We start from the raw sequence: 23,900 nt of genomic DNA on the forward strand, positions 1-23,900 counted from the left end.
TGAGATAGGCCTCTACATCCTTACATTTGTCCTCTAGCCATCCCTGCTTAGCCATTTTGCACTTCCTGTCGATCTCATTTTTGAGACGTTTGTATTTCTTTTTACCTGCTTCATTTACTGCATTTTTATATTTTCTCCTTTCATTAATTAAATTCAATATTTCTTCTGTTACCCAAGGATTTCTACTAGCCCTCGTCTTTTTACCTACTTGATCCTCTGCTGCCTTCGCTACTTCATCCCTCAAAACTACCCATTCTTCTTATACTGTATTTCTTTCCCCCATTCCTGCCAATTGTTCCCTTATGCTCTCCCTGAAACTCTGTACAACCTCTGGTTCTTTCAGTTTATCCAGGTCCCATTTCCTTAAATTCCCACCTTTTTGCAGTTTCTTCAGTTTTAATCTACAGGTCATAACCAATAGATTGTGGTCAGAGTCCACATCTGCCCCTGGAAATGTCTTACAATTTAAAACCTGGTTCCTAAATCTCTGTCTTACCATTATATAATCTATCTGATACCTTTTAGTATCTCCAGGGTTCTTCCATGTATACAACCTTCTTTCATGATTCTTAAACCAGGTGTTAGTTATGATTATGTTGTGCTCTGTGCAAAATTCTACCAGGCGGCTTCCTCTTTCATTTCTTAGCCCCAATCCATATTCACCTACTATGTTTCCTTCTCTCCCTTTTCCTACACTCGAATTCCAGTCACCCATGACTATTAAATTTTCGTCTCCCTTCACAATCTGAATAATTTCTTTTATGTCATCATACATTTCTTCAATTTCTTCGTCATCTGCAGAGCTAGCTGGCATATAAACTTGTACTACTGTAGTAGGTGTGGGCTTCGTGTCTATCTTCGCCACAATAATGCGTTTACTATGCTGTTTGTAGTAGCTTACCCGCATTCCTATTTTTCTATTCATTATTAAACCTACTCCTGCATTACCCCTATTTGATTTTGTGTTTATAACCCTGTAGTCACCTGACCAGAAGTCTTGTTCCTCCTGCCACCGAACTTCACTAATTCCCACTGTATCTAACTTCAACCTATCCATTTCCCTTTTTAAAAATTTTCTAACCTACCTGCCCGATTTAGGGGTCTGACATTCCACGCTCCGATCCGTAGAACGCCAGTTTTCTTTCTCCTGATAACAACGTCCTCTTGAGTAGTCCCCGCCCGGAGATCCGAATGGTGGACTATTTTACCTCCGGAATATTTTACCCAAGAGGACGCCATCATCATTTAATCATACAGTAAAGCTGCATGCCCTCAGGAAAAATTACGGCTGTAGTTTCCCCTTGCTTTCAGCCATTCGCAGTACCAGCACAGCAAGGCCGTTTTGGTTATTGTTACAAGGCCAGATCAGTCAATCATCCAGACTGTTGCCCTTCCAACTACTGAAAAGGCTGCTGCCCCTCTTCAGGAACCACACGTTTGTCTGGCCTCTCAACAGATACCCCTCCGTTGTGGTTGCACCTACGGTACGGCTATCTGTATTGCTGAGGCACGCAAGCCTCCCCACCAATGGCAAGGTCCATGGTTCATGGTTCATAGAAGAACCCAGAAGAAACCCACCATCATGATTAATAAGCTCTTCCACCACACTTATTTCCACAGATTCTTTTCTTTAAGTGCATCCCAGAAGGATCTCATCGGGGTCAAGATTCCTGTGGCATAATAATCCATGGAATGCCCTGTGGAGATACTATGGTTGGCTACTGCTGACTTGCAGGGCTGTGAAATCACATTCAACGCACCTTCCATGCATGGTGTGCATGGTCTGATCCATGTAGACTTTGCCACGCTGGCAAGGTACTTGTAGATTCCACCCCTCCACAATCCCAGATCGTCCTCCAGCAAACTGAGAAGAGCACAAGTCTCTGTAGGTGGGTAGAAGATTACTTTGACATAAAGTTTCCTTGAGATTCTGCTTAAATTTGTCAAAATAGTGCTGGCATGTGGGAGGAATGTTCCAACCACTGTTTACAGAGACATAATGACATTGTTGAAAAATAGCATCACGTATGTGAGTCACTTTGTAGTTAGGACAGCAGTGAATAAAAGTTAGTTAGCCTGGCATAATATCGTGTAACTTAGTTTTTGAAGTCACCTTTGTAACACTGGAGGAAGCACGTCCCCAGAACTGCATCAATGCTATACTTATTTTACTTCAGAAGAAAGGAGACAGACTAGTGTGAAAGAGTTATAGACATAAAAGTCTCTTCTCTGTGACTCACTAAACTTATCACCAATGTAGTATAAAAAAATATCTTAATCAGGCCACTGAAAACTTGATTTAGACATTTGCAAAGCACAGACCAGTTCCAAGTTGTGGATATAAATTACCATTTTATCTGGGGTTCTAGCACTTTAAAAAATCTGTTGACTGTGCTTCAACCAAACCTGTGCTAATTGCTCTTGAGAAACACGACATTTTTTGAATCTGCATTAGTACATACATCATTGCTACAGCTTCTATTATACCTCACCCAGAGCAAGAAAAAAAATCAGAATTGAAAGAAGCATCTCAAGCAATAACACTCCTTATAAAATAAACTGTTCTCAGCAATTTTCATATCCTTACCCTGGGAAAACAAATACGGAAAACTTGTTAATGAAACAAACTTAAATTATAATTTTGCACTGTACTGCTTGCCTAGATTGGGGATACATTTCAAAACCAAATGGAAGAGTAGGCATGAATGTACAGGTGAAACTAAATTATACTGTGACTAAAATAATTTACAATGAGCAGGAGCAACATAAATACTGACAGATGGAAAAGTTTAAAGAGCTTTGTCCAGAAGCAGATACTGAATGGCTTATGATAGTGATACAGTGTATGCATCCAACACACAAGTCTTTGGGTATTGACCATATAATAAATATCACTTACTTGGGTTTTATGTTAAGATTATATTCCAGCCAATTATGCCCATCAATCATCTGCCCCAACATAGAAAAATAATGGGTATTGGCTTCATCATTCATAACCCATCCACCAGTCACAATTTCTAGTTGACCATTTTCAATCAGTCTGAAAGAGAAAGAGAGGCCAAATGTAATTTGTAACTTAAGTTTCAAAATGCAATACTAAAACACTAAAAACATACCTTTTCACTTCTTCTTGTATATCAGGCGTTATTTCATTCCACCACAATTGGAAAAATGAAACTTCAGCCCATATAAATTTACGGCGCTTATCTTCTCCCAGTTTTTTCACCATGTTGTTTAAAATGCTTCGAGTCTGTCCCTGATAATAATCTTCAAACGTTTTAATCCATCCTGAAACACCAAATGCAATTATATAAGAATCAAGAATTTTGCAAGAACTATGATACTTGGTTAGAATATCAGGAAAATTATAGACAGCTGATACATCTGCTCCATATAAGAAAGACCAAAGTCTGCAGACTAATCACTGTACATTCTTTCTGTCTATCTTTATCAAGTTTTTCAGTACTCTTTTAAGCATGTTCTGAATTGATAAAAGTATTTCAGATCTCAAATACTCATTGTACTATGATCCGTTCATCATAAGAATCAACCTGATGTAAACAAACACAAATGCGATGATTGCTCAGAAGCCGTAGCACACGTACACTGGGATTGTTACGCTCTTGATAGTAGGTCCTACTTACTTATTAGATATCTTATTACTAAGTTACGTTGAATGGAACTTTAAGATACTCAAATGTATTAACAACCATCAACATTTTTCTCAATTACGGTTCAGGTATGTAGTTTTTATTTCAAAAATCGTGTACAGTCACAGCCTCTGCAGCATTGTGCTCTGATTGTCGCGCTGTTAATGTGCAGTATGAAAATGGCTGAGGCCGCTTTCTATTCCGTAGTGGAACATGGTAAAAAGTGCCGAGAAATAGGCTGTTCTTAATGTTTTTCATAAATTTATGGAGATAACCAGCTTTGAAGTTTTCTCTGCACTTATTTACTGCAGTCGATAAACCAGCACTGAATGAGTAGCACAGTTAGTAGTGTAATGGAATACGAACCGAATGCAGTTATTTGTGCGTTGGTTCAAATCTCCTCAGTATCGTTCCCCTGTCCCCCCCCCCCCCCCCCCCCTTCCCCCTGTTCAATTTGAAATACCTACATCTCATAACTATAAAACTCATCATCATTTTTATGAATAATGCACGTCTTCTTGTTTCTAATTACATACTGGATGCGAATTTCCTGTTTCCATTTCAAATACAAATTCTTAATTATCAACGTTTTATGAAACACTGTTTATAAAAGTTGTTTAAATTAAGAAAATATAATAATTTAATTTGTTAAGGCAAAAATGAAAAACCCAATGCTCTTTATTTGGATTATGTCCATTGTTTTATATCAGAGAGGTAGATAAGTATCTTAGAAACATGAAAAATAATCATTTTCACAGCATCAAGCACATCATACAAATGCTGTATTTATACATTTGCTACTGTACCATTACAATATGAACCCAACAGAACTGATCCACAGCCATGCTGCGGATTTGGCCCAAGAAGTAACAAGACTGTTAAGCTGACAGACATACTGGAAATAACGAACGCAGCTTTTTCACACATCACTGCCGAATGCTGGCGGGATACAGAATGGTTTGTCATAAAGGAAGAAAATAAAATACTGCGCCTGGCTGGCTTCATGGATTCTGTTGATAGGCTCATTATCAATGTAGCAGGTGACACTTCCAGAACTGAAATGTATTTCTCAGATTCAGATAAGCAAAGAGCTAAGAGATTACCAGATGACTGACTGTAAGTAATACCTTCAGTGGCTTCAATATTTAACTATATGGTGAAATCCTTCAATACTCTCTTACGTTACACACAGTTTAAGCAGAAAAATTACCCTGTGGTTAAGTCAGGAATTTTCATCACTCTTGTTTTTAATTATAATAGTACGTTAGCTAAAAATGATAACGTGTTGAGGTTTTCATCTAGTCATCTAAGGAGCGTATTGTGGGAGATCTGCAGTGTATTATTTCATTCTGCTTAAAAATTAAATGACATTTGAAGCTGTATTGCTCCCCTGCTCATCTCTTTTTATGTGTGAAGTGCAGCTGGCCACATCGCTGCAGGTTAGCTGTACCAGCTGATCAGTCAGTGCTGTCCAAGTTAAATACGGCGGTAAAGCTGTTGTCCCATATTTTCGCTAAGTCAATGTGCGCGTAACGCACAGCACAAAATGTACCCTTATTATCATACCTGACAGTACTTGAGACAGCCTGGCTGCAGTCCCACGTCAAACAGAAATCCAATGAGGTTCCAGCAAACGCAAAAGGACACATAGTGCAATGTTTACATCAGGTTTATTCTTATGATGAACAGCTTATAGTAAAAAATAATAAAACATGATAATTAAGTTGTTTTGAGTTTTCATGAGTCACAGATATATGTGAAATTTAGAGTGTTCATGAGAGACAGATATATGTGAAACTAGATAGATTCCATTCTTGGTTCTTAAAACTGAGCAAGTAGCAATTACAATTTCAAATAAAGGCATAGTTACATAAAGGCTGGCAACTCTTTTGAGCAGGAAGGAAGATTCCTGGAAATCATTTCTTTGTTTGTAATTTCACATTATTTTGACAGCAAGCCATTCTGCCATAATCTACATAGTGACTATAAAATGTCTCCCTTCACATGGGTCAACTGCTGCCACCGATAGATCAACAACTCTTGCTGTTGCCGGTATTCAGATAAGAACAATGTGATGGCACCCCTGACTTTCCCATGAACACTGTTTGGGGTCATTCCATGTCAAGTCACCCAGGCCTTGACACCAACCATGTCAGATTTTGATGAAACTTGGTACAATTACTTCTTTTATCATCCTGAAAGCACTTGTAAAATTTTTTTGCTCTATCTCTTATAGTTTTTTTTAATAAATTTTTAAAGTTTTTAGATTTGGCATTGTTTCAGCAGTCGGAAATCGTAACTTAAACGTGTCCTCACAACTAAAAAAATTTGTATATTACAGAATACTCAAGATATCAGTATGAAATTTTGGAATAAGTTTGTGTATTATATCTAAACGTTAAAAAAAATTACCATAAAAATATATTAAAATCTTCCATGTGAAAAAAAATTTACAAGTTTTTTAACCTGTTTAATAGTTATCTAATTTTTAAAATAATATTCATTATATTTTAAAAATAAAAAGTACCAAGTGGCTTAGACACCGAGAATAAGTTTTTGTCTTCTTGGAGTAACAATGTACGCTTGGATTTTGTTTTGTTACTCCTGTGTTTTGAAGTAAATAATTATTACAGTGTTAAATAGTGCTTGGATAGTATTTTATTAAGTTTATTCGAACTTTCAGTAACTACTGTTACTTAGTTTACAGAGATTCTTTTCCAACATCCTATAAAAGTAACCAGAACAGTAATCAGACCAAAAGTGAAATCAGTATGTCAGATATTCAAACCTGTAGCGTAGGGTTATTTAAAAACTCTGATTGTTTCCAAACAACCTACACACCTTCAAAAAAGTTACAACCAGTATCTGAATTGAGTGAGGAAGAAAAAGATTTGATCCACTTACGATCTGGAATTAATCTGTGTGAATTTAAGAATATATGTTCCCACCACAGCTATTACGTTTTAAATGTTTTTGAAAAGTATCAAACAACATGTGTAGACCCACTAAAAAAACACAAAAAGCCCATCAAAAAATCGTTGAGAAGTGTAGGCTTGGATCTTTCTAAACAATTACTGACAAAAAATATTTGCATAAAACCTGGATAAAAGCTTTGCTCAACATGCCGTAACTTTTGTGAGGAAAAATTAAGAGTTGAAGTCAATGAAAGTGAAACAGATGATGAAGTCATGGTTGAATTAGAATCATTGGAATCCAGAAATGAATCCCTCGTACAAACAAACATTGCTCTTGATAATTGAGGTTTAACACCGATAAAGCTTCATGGCTTGTCAGAACAAAGTAAAGGGTCTTATTTTAAAAGGAAGGTTAGCAGTATTGAAAAGACTACAAAAAAGGCAGTTTCAAAAGCATTAAGATATGATGCACCAAGTTCTGATGATGACGAAGAAGATACAAGTATGGTTGAGAAAGCAAAGGATTTTGATGTAATGATTTCTCTTATGAAAGAGAAGATTTCATCTGTTGGGAGGTCTAGAAAAATCCAGATTCTGACCTTGGCTTCAGATTATTGGAGTCGAAATAAAGTGATGAAATAATTTAATGTAAGTGAGTACATGGTGCGACAAGCTAGAAAGCTACAATCTGAAAAGGGTATTTTGGAAACTCCTGGTCCAAAAAAAGGTAAAACTCTTTCTGAAAATACAGTAAGACTTGTAACAGATTTTTATGAAAAGGATGAAAGTTCCAGAGTGCTACCTGGAACAAAAGACAAAGTAAGTGTTCAGAAAAATGTGTACATGCAAAAAAGACTCATTTTGTGTAACTTGAGAGAACTCTATTATTCTTTCAAATGGGAGAATCCCGAGGTAGAAGTAGGATTTTCAAAATTTTGCTTCTTGAGACCTAAATGGTGTATCCTTGCTGGTGCTGCAGGTGTGCACACACACTGTATGTGTATGCAGTATCCACCAGAATGTTAAACTATTACTGGATGCTGTGAAAATTGAAGAATCTTATAAAGACCTAATTAAGATGCTTGTGTGCAACACGGGAAACCAAAACTGCATGCTACATCATTGCGACAGTTGTCCTGCAAATACTGCACTAACTGAGTACTTAACTGAAAAACTAAGTGAAGATTATGATTTAGAAGAAGAAATTGTAATCAGTCAGTGGGTTAACACAGACAGTGCAGAAATGATCAAACAGTTTATCAGTGTTGAAGACTACATTTCTTTATTGGTTAGGTCATTGGAAAAGTTCACCCGCACTTATTTATAGCAAAATCCCAATCAGCAGCCTTTAAAAGACTGAAAGAAGACCCACCACCCAAAACAGCAATTATTGTGATGGATTTCAGTGAAAATTATTCCTTTGTTATACAAAATGAGATCCAAAGTTACCACTGGAATAGAGGTGGTTGTACTCTACACCCAGTTGGAGTTTTTCTAAGAAATGAGGAAAACAAATGTTTTTGTTTCCAACCACTGTTTTATTAGTGATGACCAAGAACATGACACTGGTTTTGCTAACTTTGTACAAAAAGAAATTACAAAGTGGCTGTCATTACATCATACTGACATTGACTCAGTTCACTACTTTACAGATGGTTGTGCTGGGCAGTACAAAAATAGAAACAGTTTTAAAAATTTGACTGAACACTTGAGAGACTTTAATTTGAAGGCCCAACACTCTTTTTTTGGAACAAGTCATGGGAAGTCAATTTGTGATGGCCTAGGAGGAACTATTAAAAGAATTTTAAGGAAAGCCAGTCCACAGCTTGCAGACGAAGAACAAATAATGACAGCAATCGATGTGTACAAGTTTTGTGAAAAAAATATTGAAAACATTCATTTTCACTTTATTGACAAAAAAGAAGCTGATTTGCTACGGTTAAAACTAGAAAAACGTTTTTCAGCAACCCGAACCATTCCTGGAACAAGAAGTTTTCATAACTTCAAACCACTTCCAACAAGCAACCTTGAAATTAGAAGGACTACAGATAGTGTAAAACCCTCGTTAATCTTTTCTTTCCATTCTTCTTCTGATTGGGTTCGTGTTGAACCATCCATAAATAGCTGTGTGGCTGCAAATTATGATGGTAACTGGTACTTTGGACTGGTAAAAACAATATTCAATGATGAAGAAGATGCAGAAATTCTATTTCTACATCCTTCAGGACCAGCTGCATCATTTTATTGGCCTGAAAGAGAAGATTCTTGCATAGTGCCTTTGGAGCACATAGTCTGTGTAGTAGACGCACCTCAATCAAGAGGCACTGGAAGAAAGTATTACTTCAAAAAAGAACTGAAAGCTCTTGGATGAAGTGGAAAAACAGTTTGAATCAGCATTAATGTTTATAAAAAAGACAAAACTACTCAAAAAATTCAATGTTTCAAGCAATCAGTTGGGTTACACATAAGTGTCGTAAGTACACTATCTTTGTACATAATTCTAATGTAATCTACTATAATTAAATCTACTATAATTAAATAAATTAATCTACTATAATTAAAAAGCCATCATTATTTTTGTTTTATCAAGTAGCCTATATGTTTAAGAGTAAATTAAAACAAATTTGAGCATTCTACCAGGTCTGAGACTCTAGATATTGCAATTCTTATAAAACAAAACATCCGTTAAAAAAAAAAAAAAAAAAAAAGAAAAAAAGATACATATACAGGGTTATTACAAATGATTGAAGCGATTTCACAGCTCTACAATAACTTTATTATTTGAGATATTTTCACAATGCTTTGCACACACATACAAAAACTCAAAAAGTTTTTTTAGGCATTCACAAATGTTCGATATCTGTCCCTTTAGTGATTCGGCAGACATCAAGCCGATAATCAAGTTCCTCCCACACTCGGCGCAGCATGTCCCCATCAATGAGTTCGAAAGCATCGTTGATGCGAGCTCGCAGTTCTGGCACGTTTCTTGGTAGAGGAGGTTTAAACACTGAATCTGTCACATAACCCCACAGAAAGAAATCGCATGGGGTTAAGTTGGAGAGCGTGGAGGCCATGACATGAATTGCTGATCATGATCTCCACCACGACCGATCCATCGGTTTTCCAATCTCCTGTTTAAGAAATCCCGAACATCATGATGGAAGTGCGGTGGAGCACCATCCTGTTGAAAGATGAAGTCGGCGCTGTCGGTCTCCAGTTGTGGCATGAGCCAATTTTCCAGCATGTCCAGATACACGTGTCCTGTAACGTTTTTTTCGCAGAAGAAAAAGGGGCCGTAAACTTTAAACCGTGAGATTGCACAAAACACGTTAACTTTTGGTGAATTGCGAATTTGATGCACGAATGCGTGAGGATTCTCTACCGCCCAGATTCGCACATTGTGTCTGTTCACTTCACCATTAAGAAAAAATGTTGCTTCATCACTGAAAACAAGTTTCGCACTGAACACATCCTCTTCCATGAGCTGTTGCAACCGCGCCGAAAATTCAAAGCGTTTGACTTTGTCATCAGGTGTCAGGGCTTGTAGCAATTGTAAACGGTAAGGCTTCTGCTTTAGCCTTTTCCATAAGATTTTCCAAACCATCGGCTGTGGTACGTTTAGCTCCCTGCTTGCTTTATTCGTCGACTTCTGCGGGCTACGCGTGAGACTTGCCAGCACGCGTTCAACCGTTTCTTCACTCACTGCAGGCCAACCCGTTGATTTCCCCTTACAGAGGCATCCAGAAGCTATAAACTGCGCATACCATCGCCGAATGGAGTTAGCAGTTGGTGGATCTTTGTTGAACTTCGTCCTGAAGTGTCGTTGCACTGTTATGACTGACTGATGTGAGTGCATTTCAAGCACGACATACGCTTTCTCGGCTCCTGTCGCCATTTTGTCTCACTGCGCTCTCGAGCGCTCTGGTGGCAGAAACCTGAAGTGCAGCTTCAGTCAAACAAAACTTTATGAGTTTTTCTACATGTCTGTAGTGTGTCGTGACCATATGTCAATGAATGGAGCTACAGTGAATTTATGAAATCGCTTCAATCATTTGTAATAGTCCTGTATATATATTTTTTTCATAGAAAATATTAATATATTTTAATAGTATCAATTTTATCTTCAAATATGTATAATAAATAAACTTGCTGCAAAAATTCATGATGTTATCTAAAAGAGTTTTTAAGATAAGCAGTTTTAAAGTTTTGAATACAAATTAAATTTACCATTTCCGAAGGTTCGGGAAACGCAAAACATAAAAAGCTTTAAAAATTTATAAAAAAAACTATAAGAGATACAGCAAAAAAAATTTGCAGGTGTTTTCAGGATGGTATTAGAACCATTTGAGCCAAATTTCATGAAAATCTAAGGAGGTGGGTGTAAAATTTATTTTTTATTGGGTGATTTGATATGGAATGACCCTCTGGGGAACCTGACTGGGAATGTCACACACTTTTAGAATACCAGAATATAAGAATCATAACATCCACCCTTGTGTTTTATGAAAGAGCTGTACATGTTGGCAGTATTATGAAAAGGAAAGTTGCCACTCATTTATTAAAAGTTGTGGTGGTGTACAAATTTCTGTCTGTCTGTGTATTTATGTAACGGAGTCCACTTTAAGTTCATATCTATGTTGCCAAAATTTAGATAATGGAAAATCCAGGATGGAATGTAACAATATTATGAAAAGGAAAGTTGCCACTCACTGTATAGTGGAGTTGCTGAGCCACAGATAGGCACAACAAAAAGACTGTCACAATTAAATAAAGCTTTCAGCCAGTAAGGCCTTCGCCAAAAATACACACACACACACACACACACACACACACACCATGCGTCAGAATGAAATTTTCACTCTGCAGCAGAGTGTGTGCTGATACGAAACTTCCTGGCTGATTAAAACTGTGTGCTGGACCGAGACTCAAACTCGGGATCTTTGCCTTTCGCGGGCAAGTGCTCTACCATCTGAGCTACCCAAGCACAACTCACGTCCCCTCCTCACAGCTCTACTTCTGCCAGTACCTCGTCTCCTACCTTCCAAACTTTACAGAAGCTCTCCTGCAAACCATGCACGTGCACGAACGCACCTCACACAGACAACTGCAGCCACGGTCAACTGAAATCACACTGCGAACAGCAGCACCAGTGCATGATTAGAGTGGCGACAGGGTGGCGATAAGGAGAAGGGTGGAGTGGGCAGAATGGTAGAGGAGGAGTGTCTGCCACCCCTATCACTATCCCTCCCCCTCCCCACCCCTGCCTCCTCCTTAGCTTCACCCTATCGCCACTCCCATCACGCACTGCTGCTGCTGCAAACAGTGTGGTTGCAGTTGCTTGAGACTGCAGTTGGATGTGTGAGATATGTGTGTGTGTGTGTGTGTGTGTGTGTGTGTGTGTGTGTGTGTCCAACACCACAGCCACTGACTCCTGTGGCAATTAGAAATGATAGGTTAAGCACCACATTGGGCCACTGTTTCTGCTTCTGCCTGTTCCTAGAAAAATTTATATGCTCAGAAAACTCTCACTATCACTTCACTATAACAGTTGCACGTTGTCAACATAACTAACATGAAAATCAATGATAACGCTTTACTCACAACCTCAAGTACATGCTACAGACAGATGCTACTGGCTGGTGTGTCACATAGTAAACTGGCCCTTGCTACTTCACACCACACCACCTTGAATAGGTTTGACATGGAAGGAGGGAAGATGGTGTTAAGAATGCAATCAAAAGAAAGGTAATGTTAAGAATGTAATCAAAATGAAGGGCGTACATTATTGTTGCTTTAGGAGATAAGTCATACACTGCCTTTTGAAGCTACAGATGTGGCTCACTTCTCTGATATTGTGAAGGAGATAGTTTCTAATTCACGTTCCTTCAATACCTACAACAGAAAAGGATTTAGAGAAGATAGTTGTGTGGCAGAAACAGACAGAAAGGATCCTGCTTTGATGGGAATTTGTATTCCGCTGTGTTATTCAAATAAGAGTGTTACAACCCATGAGAAGAAATAGCAACAGTACTCACTGATCCGATGGTAAAGAGGACAGACCCTGTGATAACTTTCAGAATTTAGCAAGGATAACTGCGCTTTCAATGGTGAAATATAACCAAGGCGGTAAATTCATAAATGTACTGTACGCAGGCATTCATCAGGAATTTTTAGCCCTCTAAGTTCTCCAGGGAAAGACTTCATAGGATAGGATTGCTGTAACCAACAGATGGAAACAGAAGAAATTGTACAAATTTCTTATTTTTTGTTTTGTTTTTGTTTTTTCAGGTCCAAAATGAAGAGCTTTTCACATCTTTTTCACTGCATGCAGAAATGCAGATGCTCTCTTACAAGGTCAGCCCACTTTAGGAATATATCAGACAAAAAAATCTAGTCTTCACTGAAGGAAATAAATTTATGTTTGTCTCATTTAGGACTATAGATGGGATGGATTCCTAAATATTTTGCATCAAAAAGCATACAATGACCAACTGGAACCATCTGGGATTGGGATGGACTGTTTTTTCAACACTGTAGTCTGTACCAATTGCAAAAATTTATACTGGTCAACATGGATATTCTGTAGTTAACTAGATTTTGCACTTAAATACAACTAGAGATCAATGTACACATGTGGTAGGTATTTTAGAGTATGATATAACTGATGACTGTTCATTGAGCAACAAATAGAAGAGTATTAATTCCAACAACAAACCCTGGGGGACACCTGATACTATCTGCCTACACTGTGATTTTGTACACCCAGACATCACGTACTATTGGAAGAGTTTCAAATACGAGAAAAATCATTTTACTGCAGTCAGAGACAAATTTAGCCCATCAATTCTGGCAAGCAAAAAAGTCAACAATATCAAAGTCTTCACTAATATTTAAATATAGGGTTGCCACAATCTTTCCCAAGTGAAATTCTCTGATATTGCCCTGATTTCCAGACAAGCTTCTTAGCATTTTTCTCTGGCAAATTTTGAGATCTCAAGGGTAAGTAAAGACATGATATGACAAAAAAAATAAGAACTACTGTATTGCTCCACCATGTGAGCAAAAATCTTAAGTACTAACATCAACAGCTTTTGTAATGAACTGTTTTTATATGGAGAAGGCAAGCCAAATGGTATAGGTGTTTCATTATACCACTGTTGCTATTTTATTTCAATAAAATAAAACACATTTGGAGACAAAAATATGCATTTCCTTGGAGTAGCAAGACAGATTTAATATACCTTCACTGATTTCAGAAATAACCTCAGAAAAAGGAAGGCCTCTTGAAGAAGCGTGTAAGGAAGGGAAGAGTCGTGTAAACCAGCACTATCAGCGAGCACCAATAAAATGATGGTTCTACTATGTTCGTTATTGTCAGTTACTATTCACTGCATTATGTCCACTATTTTAAAGGTATTGTGTGATTTTTCTTTCAAGAAATATGTGAGTACATAGCGTACAAACCACCAGCAACTGCAACAATTTTCTTCTTCTTATTGTCAATTGTCAATTGCTGTAATGGCCTAAAGACAATAAAATCTTTATTATTTATTATTATTATTATTATTATTATTATGTCCATACTGTCTAATATATAAATTATTTTTGAAGTGTCAAAATGTACTAGAATAAAAAAGTCCATAAAATGCTGCACTGTACAACATACTTGTCGTGAGACAGTCACAATTCCTGAAATCCATCACCCGTGGCCTCTGACCTGCTGAGAAGCACTGCAGTCGTGGGTCCTTGGATAAACAACGAAAATCCACCACATCATGCCACACACGAACAGACCCAGCCTGCAGGCATATCTGTGAGACTAGGTTCGAAAGGCAAGGCTTGCACATTAGTGGAAAACAATGGGCTTCAAATCAGCAGGCCCGATCCATTAGAGAAACCCAAAGAAATGGCCTGTGGTTTCGGCCCATCATGGAAGTCCATTCATGTGGCCGGCTATTCACGTGTCACATATAGCACGTTGATGAAATGAGGCCGCACTGATCAATTCATGTAACAGATAACTTGCGGAAATACTCTGAGAATCAGTACTAGTGAGGATAGGTAGCAACTCACTGTAAAGATGACTCCTGAGCTGCAGACAGGCATGTAGAAAAGACACTCACACTCTCACAACAAAATTTTCGGCCATAGCCTTTGTCAGAAAATGAGAGCACACACATTCATACAATCAATCAGACACATTTACACAATCAATCAGATATTACTCATGCACACATGTCCACCGTCTCCAGTCACCGTCAACAATCTCTAAGAATGAGATCCAAACAAACCACTGCTCACACCTGCACTGACTACAAGCTGAGGGGAGTGGTAGGAATGGTAGAAGCAGTAAGAATGAGGGAGTCAGGAAGCAGTGCAAGTACTCAGCTGCGCCCAGCCAGCAACAATGGACAACATCTCAGTAACTAAACCATTTCATTTACTGAGACAAAAACAAGATTATTCAAGTGTTTCTTTCAAATTTTCCTGATACATTTGAAATTCCCTGACATTCCCTGATTTCCAGACCTTGTGGCAACCCTGAAATAGTATGAAAGCCATCACGTGTCTTTTCACAGGTCGTCTGCTCTTTTTATTATTGTAGAGGGTGCATGATTGTGATTGTGGAATAATGGTTAGTATTTGTCTAGTAATTTATTCATTTCTATGCAGTTGTTAAGCTGGTCATGGACTATATATTCTAAGAAATTAGACAGCACTGGAAGAATACACAGAAGCTATTGTCAGAGGTTGCTTTAGCAGAGTCCTCCTCAGGTCATTTATTGTATCACTTAAAATAAAGGCCTGAACTTACCTGGATCATTGTGTGAGTGAGGAACGACAAAAACTTTCAGTTTCTTTGACTCAGTCCACTGAGTTGGATCATACACTATATTCCAACCTTGTTTCCACGCTCCTCCATCCACATTATCAAAAGGCAGTTTTTCATACAGATCCAAAAGCTAAAACAAAAGAACTTACATCACTAGACTCATATAATAGTCAACTTATTTAAAAAACGCACAGAAGTACGACATAAATACAGTATTATACAAAAACTGTACCAATAGGAATCAAAAAAGGAATGAAATGATTTAGCATCCCATCAATGATGAGCCTCAAGACAGAACACTAGCTCAGAATGTGCAAGGACAGTGCATGAAGTTAGCTACAGCCCATTCATGAGAATCACATTGGCATTTGCATTAACTGATTTATGGTAACCACACGAAACCTTAACAAGGATCGGTAGAAATGCATTTAAGTCAATTTCCTCTCAAGATCAATTTCAGTGCCTTAGCTACACAACCACCTATCTCAGTGCAAGAACAAGGAAGAAGCATGAAGGTTACATCATTTTTACATTATTTTAAAATCATGACAAAACATTTAAAGTGTTAAAATGATAGATTGCCCATTTGAACAGTCACATTAAGGATGCATCTAAAGATCTATAGCAGAAACTTGACCAAGGTTTATCATTATCTGTCAGTGATAGAAACTACTGTGATATCACGATCTTTCCTTTAACCCAAAAGACATCATTTAAATCACTTACAGAGTTGGAACAGGTACAAATGGTCAGCCTTTGTAAATATAGTCTGTTCTGTCATAAGATTTCAGTCCTCTCAACCCACAGAGGACACAATATTACTAACAGGGGATGTATGTAGATAAATCATCACAACATAAATTGCAGTTGACAATAAAACAAAAAATTCCAATAAACACCACTTAAATTTGCTATATGTGGATGCCCAGTATAAGTATGGAGGTGATTGCTTTATGTCCCATGGATCATTTGCATGATAAATCATCATAATGTGGAATGAGTCATTTTAGATTCACATCACAAATTAATTTGTAAATACAACAACATGCTAAACATAAAAAAGTGTGTGTGTGTGTGTGTGTGTGTGTGTGTGTGTGTGTGTGTGTGTGTGTGTGTATTTTAGTACATAGTAGTACCCACCACCTTTTACATATTACAATAATAAAAATTCTTCTACAGAAAGGAACAAGTTGTCAAGAGGAGACTTATTCAGTTTGTTTTCAAATCTTACTTTGTTGTCTGCCAGACATTTTATAAGTGTTCAAAATTTTAGCTGCAGCATTGGCACCCATTTTTATGCTACATACAAACTTAATGTGGAGTAATGAGTGTCATTTTTTCTTCTTGTATTGTAACGCTGTACATAATTGTTCCTTTTGAACTGTGGTGGATTATTCACAAAAAACTTCATGAAGGAATTACTATACTGTAAAGCAGAATGCCCAACTCCTTAAACAGATGTCTACGAGATTATTGTAGGTGAGCACCACATATTATTTTCACAGCACATTTTGAGCAATGAAGATTTTTTTTCCCTTAAAGACAGGTTACTCTCGAACATTATTTCATATGATATTAGTAAACGAAAATATGTAAAATATGTCAGCATACTGACTTGTCTCTCCCCGAGATTTGCAATGATTCTTAGTGCAAGTGTGACTGAACTGAGCTGTTTCCCCCCCACCCCCCAGTTTAAATTATCATCAATATGGATATCAAAAAATTCTTAAGTTTCCATCCCATTTATTATTTCCTCACCATGCGTTACACTTATTGTTAGCATAGTACCTCTAAATGTGCAGAACTGAATATGTTACATCTTTTTTAAATCTGAGAGTGAGTCCATTCGCAGAAAAACAGGCAATGACACTTAAGAAAATTGTTTGCCATTTCTTCTGCTGCTGCATGTATGCTCAAATTCATTACAATACTGGTGTAATCTGCAAAAAGAACTAATTCTGCTTGTTGTATACCAGGCAGAAACTGTTTACATATATTAGAAACAACACCAGACCTCAGATTGAGCATTGTGGAATCCCAAACATGATTACTCCCCAATCAGACATCTCAGCCTTGATTACATTGGTTGAATCACTAAGCAAAACTCCCAGCATCCTTTTGGTTAGAAAAGATACTATCCACTGGTTGGCTACACCATCAATTCCACAAAACCTCAGTTTACCTAGGAAAATATTGTGATTCACAAAGTCAAATGCCTTAAATAGATCACATATTGTGCAAACCAGTGTTATTTTATTATGTAGCACCTGTAAAAGTTAACGATTGAGCATGTAAATGGCATTCTCGGTAGAGCAACTCCTCTGAAACACAAACTGTGATTTACTGAGGATGGTAGCATTGCTCAGATGAGATACTATTCTAAAATACACCACCTTCAGAAAAATCTTAGGAAATGATGTCGGTAGTGAAACATGTCGGTAGTAGCTGACATCTCTCCTAGCACCTTTCTTACAGAGCGGTATAACAATGCAGTATTTCAAACTCTCTGTACAAACGCCTTGAGTTATCGATGTATTACATATTTCTGATAACACAGCTTATTACGAGGTTTGGATAAAAAGTAATGGAAACTCTGCCATAATATGAAGGATATGTGTCAAATGGCATGCGTGCTGCCTGCAGCTGATAGCAGAAGGTCAGTTGACATATTGCAGTGGGTGGCAACGGTTATTTTTGAGTCAGTTGCAGTGCGTACTGTTTGAAAGTGGAGGAAGCCAATTCAAGTGTCCCAATAGTATGTTAGGAAAACATGAACAACATGAGTGGAAAAATATTGCAGTGGCACATGATCAGAGTGCACAGCAATGTTTTCAGGGACTTCATGACACATGTGGTGATACAACATTGGCAAACTGTAAAGTGGCATGATGGGTTGAAGTGTTTCATGATGGCAGGGATGTTACCAAAGGTCAGCCCTGTTTGGGATGATCCCCCACGAACTACATGACAATTCGGATCCTTGGCTCCCCACTGAATGTGGATCACCAATGTGAGTCAGCCAAATAGGTAGGCGTGTGCCACAAAACAGTGCTGCACCATGGGGGCAGGTGTTCACTGCAGCCTATTACTGCCGTTTCTTGCAACATCCTTTTTGTCCCACACCGAGAAGAAATTAACACCTCCTTCTGGTACTGCATCCCATCACCCTACACGACAATGCACATCATCACATGGTGAACCTTGTGCAGGGGCTCCTCCATACATGAAGACGTGAGGTACCGGAAGATCCACTGTACTGACCAGATATGAGTTCATGCAATAACGACCTGCTCGCCAAAATGAAGGAACCTCGTCGTGACATATCCTACAACACAAGAGAAGACATCATCCATGCCATGGGGCAGTCCTTGCAAGATATAAACAGAGATGGGCATGCTAATGGTGTACACCACCTTCTGTTTGTGTGGGGGAAGGTGATCAAGATGTGGAGCGATTATAATGAGGGCCTGCAATACAGTGAGTGTCTGTTGCTAAAGTCTGGTATGAATTATAGGAATGTTGCCACTACTTTTTATCCACTCCATGTATATGAGAACAAATCGGAATTATATTGTCTCATAACATATATGTTAAATCACTGATTTAGTGTACAGGAGACTCATCAGATTATAATTATAACAGATTATATATGGAATATAATTATATTACCCTGCTCAAATGGTCAGGTCATCAAAACATTCATCAACAGAGTAACAGCATTTCTGTACCAGAGTGATATTGCCTATTTTCATTCCCATATATTATGGGATCTGTGCAAAAAGAGTGAATCTGTGTAGGAAGCATGAAACTTGCTTTGTTTCTAGTGTCATACCTGTGCCAGCAGTTATTTGGAACAAACAGTACTCTGTTGGGAACACCATCAAATAAAGGAGTATATAATTTTCTCAATTTCAGAGGGAGAAGTTGGTGATACATTCATTTTATGAGAGTTGCTTTTATGAGAGTTTCTCTTGACTTGATTGCCCCAACATTTTCTAGTATATTTCAGAAATTATGATTAATCCACAAGTGGGCACAACATTTTTTATAACAAAAGCAGGAGCATGGCATACCCTGTACACAGGTACAGGATAGCTGCCTTTATGTTACAAAAGCAAATATGTATAAGCAAAATCACAATGTAGTTCAACGCGATACAATAAACATGCATTATATGAGCTGAAGCACTGTTCAATTAAACAATAATAAAATGTTGTTGTTGTTGATGTTGTGGTCTTCAGTCCTGAGCCTGGTTTGATGCAGCTCTCCATGCTACTCTATCCTGTGCAAGCATCTTCATCTCCCAGTACTTACTGCAACCTACATCCTTTTGAATCTGTTTAGTGTTTTCATCTTTTGGTTTCCCACTATGATTTTTACCCTCCACGCTGCCCTCCAATGCTAAATTTGTGATCCCTTCATGCCTCAGAACATGTCCTACCAACCGGTCCCTTCTTCTTGTCAAGTCGTGCCACAAATTTCTCTTCTCCCCAATTCTATTCAATACCTCCTCATTAGGTATGTGTTCTACCCATCTAATCTTCAGCATTCTTCTGTAGCACCACATTTCAAAAGCTTCTATTCTCTTCTTGTCTAAACTATTTATCGTCCACATTTCACTTTCATACATGGCTACACTCCATATAAATACATTCAGAAGTGACTTCCTGACACTTAAATCTATACTCTATGTTAACAAATTTCTCTTCTTCAGAAACGCTTTCCTTGCCATTGCCAGTCTACATTTGATATCCTCTCTACTTTGACCATCATCAGTTATTTTGCTCCCCAAATAGCAAAACTCCTTTACTACTTTAAGTGTCTCATTTCCTAATCTAATTCCCTCAGCATCACCCAACTTAATTCGACCACATTCCATTATCCTCATTTCGCTTTTGTTGATGTTCATCTTATATTCTCATTTCAAGACACTCCATTCCGTTCAACTGCTCTTCCAAGTCCTTTGCTGTGTCTGACAGAATTACAATGTCGTCGGCGAACCTCAAAATTTTTATTTCTTCTCCATGGATTTTAATACCTACTCTGAATTTTTCATTTGTTTCCTTTACTGTTTGCTCAATATACAGATTGAAAAACATTGGGGAGAGGCTACAAACCTGTCTCACTCCCTTCCCAACCACTGCTTCCCTTTCATGACCCGCGACTCTTATAACTGCCATCTGGTTTCTGTACAAATTGTAAATAGCCTTTCACTCCCTGTATTTTACCCCTGCCACCTTTAGAATTAGAAAGAGAGTATTCCAGTCAACATTGTCAAAAGCTTTCTCTAAGTTGCCTTTCCTTAATCTTTCTTCTAAGATAAGTCATAAGGTCAGTATTGCCTCACATGTTCCAACATTTCTACGGAATCCATACTGATCTTCCCCGAGGTCGGCTTCTACCAGTTTTTTCATTCATCTGTAAAGAAATCGCATTAGTATTTTTCAGCTGTGACTTATTAAACTGATAGTTCGGTAGTTTTCACATCTGTCAACACCTGCTTTCATTGGGTTTGGAATTATTATGTTCTTCTTGAAGTCTGAGGGTATTTCGATTGTCTCATACATCTTTCTCACCAGATGGTAGAGTTTTGTCAGGCCTGGCACTCCCAAGGCTGTCAGTAGTTTTAATGGAATGTTGTCTACTCCCGGGGCCTTGTTTCGCCTCACGTCTTTCAGTGCTCTGTCAAGCTCTTCACGCAGTATCAAATCCCCCATTTCATCTTCACCTACATCCTCTTCCATTTCCATTATATTGTCCTCAAGAACATTGCCGTTGTATAGACCCTCTATATACTCCTTCCACCTTTCTGCTTTCCCTTCTTTGCTTATAACTGGTTTTCCAACTGAGCTCTTGATATTCATAAAAGTGGCTCTCTTTTCTCCAAAGGTCTCTTTAATTTTCCGGTAGGCAGTATCTATCTTACCCCTAGCCTCTACATCCTTACATTTGTCCTCTAGCCATCCCTGCTTAGCCATTCTGCACTTCCTGTCGATCTCATTTTTGAGACGTTTGTATTCCTTTTTGCCTGCTTCATTTACTGCATCTTTATATTTTCTCCTTTCATCAATTAAATTCAATATTTCTTCTGTTACCCAAGGATTTCTACTAGCCTTTTGTCTTTTTACCTACTTGATCCTCTGCTGAATTCACTGCTTCATCCCTCAGAGCCACCCACTCTTCTTCCACTGTATTTCTTTCCCCCATTCCTGTCAATTGTTCCCTTATGATCTCCCTGAAACCCTGTACAACATCTGGTTTCGTCAGTTTATCCAGGTCCCATCTCCTTCAATTCCCACCTTTTTGCAGTTTCTACAGTTCATAACCAATAGATTGTGGTCAGAGTCCACATCTGCCCTGGGAAATGTCTTACAATTTAAAACCTGGTTCCTAAATCTCTGTCTTATCATTATAAAATCTATCTGATACCTTCTAGTATCTCCAGGATTCTTGCATGTATACAACCTTCTTTCATGATTCTTGAACCAAGTCTTAGCTATGATTAAGTTATGCTCTGTGCAAAATTCTACCAGACGGCTTCCTCTTTCATTTCTTACCCCCAATCCATATTCACCTACTATGTTTCCTTCTCTCCCTTTTCCTACTATCGAGTTCCAGTCACCCGTGACTATTAAATTTTCGTCTCCCTTCACAATCTGAATAATTTCTTTTATCTCATCACACATTTCATCAATTTTCATCTGCAGAGCTAGTTGGCATATAAACTTGTACTATTGTAGTAGGCATGGGCTTCGTGTCTATCTTGGCCGCAATAATGCATTCACTATGCTGTTTGTAGTAGCTTACCTGCACTCCTATTTTTTTGGTTCATTATTAAACCTACTCCTGCATTACCCCTATTTGATTTTGTACTTATAACCCTGTATTCACCTGACCAAAAGTCTTGTTCCTCCTGCCACCGAACTTCACTAATTCCCACTATATCTAACTTTTACCTATCCATTTCCCTTTTTAAATTTTCTAACCTACCTGCCCGATTAAGGGATCTGACATTCCAAGCTCCGATCCGTAGAACACCAGTTTTCTTTCTCCTGAGTAGTCCCCGCCCGGAGATCTGAAAGGGGGACTATTTTACCTCCAGAATATTTTACCCAAGAGGACGCCATCATCATTTAACCTTACAGTAAAGCTGCATGCCCTCGGGAAAATTTACGGCTGTAGTTTCCCCTTGCTTTCAGCCATTCGCAGTACCAGCACAGCAAGGCGGCTTTGGTTAGTGTTACAAGGCCAGATCAGACAATCATTCAGACTGTTGCCCCTGCAACTACTGAAAAGGCTGCTGCACCTCTTCAGGAACCACACATTTGTCTGGTCTCTCAACAGATACCCCTACGTTGTGGGAAACTTTCAATATATAACTCTGTTGCCACATACAAGTGTTACCTCACAGTAATGACTCACTCAAAGCATTAAACAGCACAGCAGCATCAGATCCCAGTCAACTGCTCATTCGATCACTAATTATCCCGTAAACAACTGGGATTATGCTCATAGCTTATAATCTGGTTGGAATTTTTTTTTTTTTATTTTATATTATGGCTGCTAACTTGGACATATAACAACACAACTTACCACTGTCTTAGCTAAAGCCATAATGAAGGAATAGGTATGGGCTCACAATCATAAAACAACAAAGTTATGCTACAAGACAATGTCATTTGTGGTTGGCGCAGTTTGTACATAGGCGTACCTGCTTGATGTTTACACACATTTTTCACCTGTGACTCAACATCTACAGCCCTTCCATTTAACTGAACAGTAATGTTTTCCTGTTCTTGGGATGTTGTCATGTCTCTCATTTGAAGTGAATGCCAACAGCCACAGCACATTATCTCATATCAAACAAAAGAGGGTTGGCTTGAAAAGTATGGGACATTGCTGGGTGTCATTAGCAGTTGCAGCTGCTCTAAGTGGGTTCTCTGTATGGGTCGGCAAATGTAAATAAAATTGTACGGCCCAAAGCCAGAAGTCCATTAATAACAGCACATACGTTTAACAGTATAGCGGGTATGTTAGTGATTTAGTTACATAATCCATTTATCATTTGAATGGTTTTTTTTGTGGAAATGATGTGAAACAAGTCAGTTTACAGGATATGTATACATGTTATTGTTAACATTGATGACCACATTATTTTTTAATTCTATCCATACAACTAAACTTAACTTGTATAAAGTAGGTAACAAAAGCACAAAATTAAGGAAATGGATTGGAAAAACGCATTGCAAATTAATGGCAGGCTTCAAAATGAGTAGATTCATGTTGTCGTTGTTGTTGTTGTTGCTGTTGTTAGTGCCCACAGTTGGGTGAATGCCAATCACAATGCTCTCTTCAGGTTTCAATTTTGCAACTACTTATTGATCAAATACAATTAACATCACTCCAAAAATTGATAAAAAGGACAGAAGGTTCAAGTTCACATTAAAGTTCATCTTACATCAATATCTTTATAGAAGGAGCACTAGTTCAATTTGAGAAGCA

The 23,900-nt window shown here is 38.1% G+C and overlaps 1 protein-coding gene across 2 annotated transcripts in view; it reads right to left on the reverse strand.

The window, feature by feature from the left end:
* LOC124582178 (alpha-mannosidase 2) overlaps positions 1–23,900 on the reverse strand; it is a 199,248-nt gene that overhangs the window by 116,182 nt on the left and 59,166 nt on the right. For both annotated transcript variants that reach the window (XM_047131307.1, XM_047131310.1), the window contains exons 4-6: positions 15,381–15,528; positions 3,117–3,288; positions 2,900–3,040 (exon numbers count right to left, since the gene is read on the reverse strand). In XM_047131307.1, the coding sequence (XP_046987263.1) occupies positions 2,900–3,040; positions 3,117–3,288; positions 15,381–15,528 (461 nt within the window). The remainder of the gene's footprint in view (positions 1–2,899; positions 3,041–3,116; positions 3,289–15,380; positions 15,529–23,900) is intronic.

The sequence above is a fragment of the Schistocerca americana genome, chromosome 1, assembly GCF_021461395.2.
Source record: "Schistocerca americana isolate TAMUIC-IGC-003095 chromosome 1, iqSchAmer2.1, whole genome shotgun sequence".
In the NCBI taxonomy this organism is placed as follows: Eukaryota; Metazoa; Arthropoda; class Insecta; order Orthoptera; family Acrididae; genus Schistocerca; species Schistocerca americana.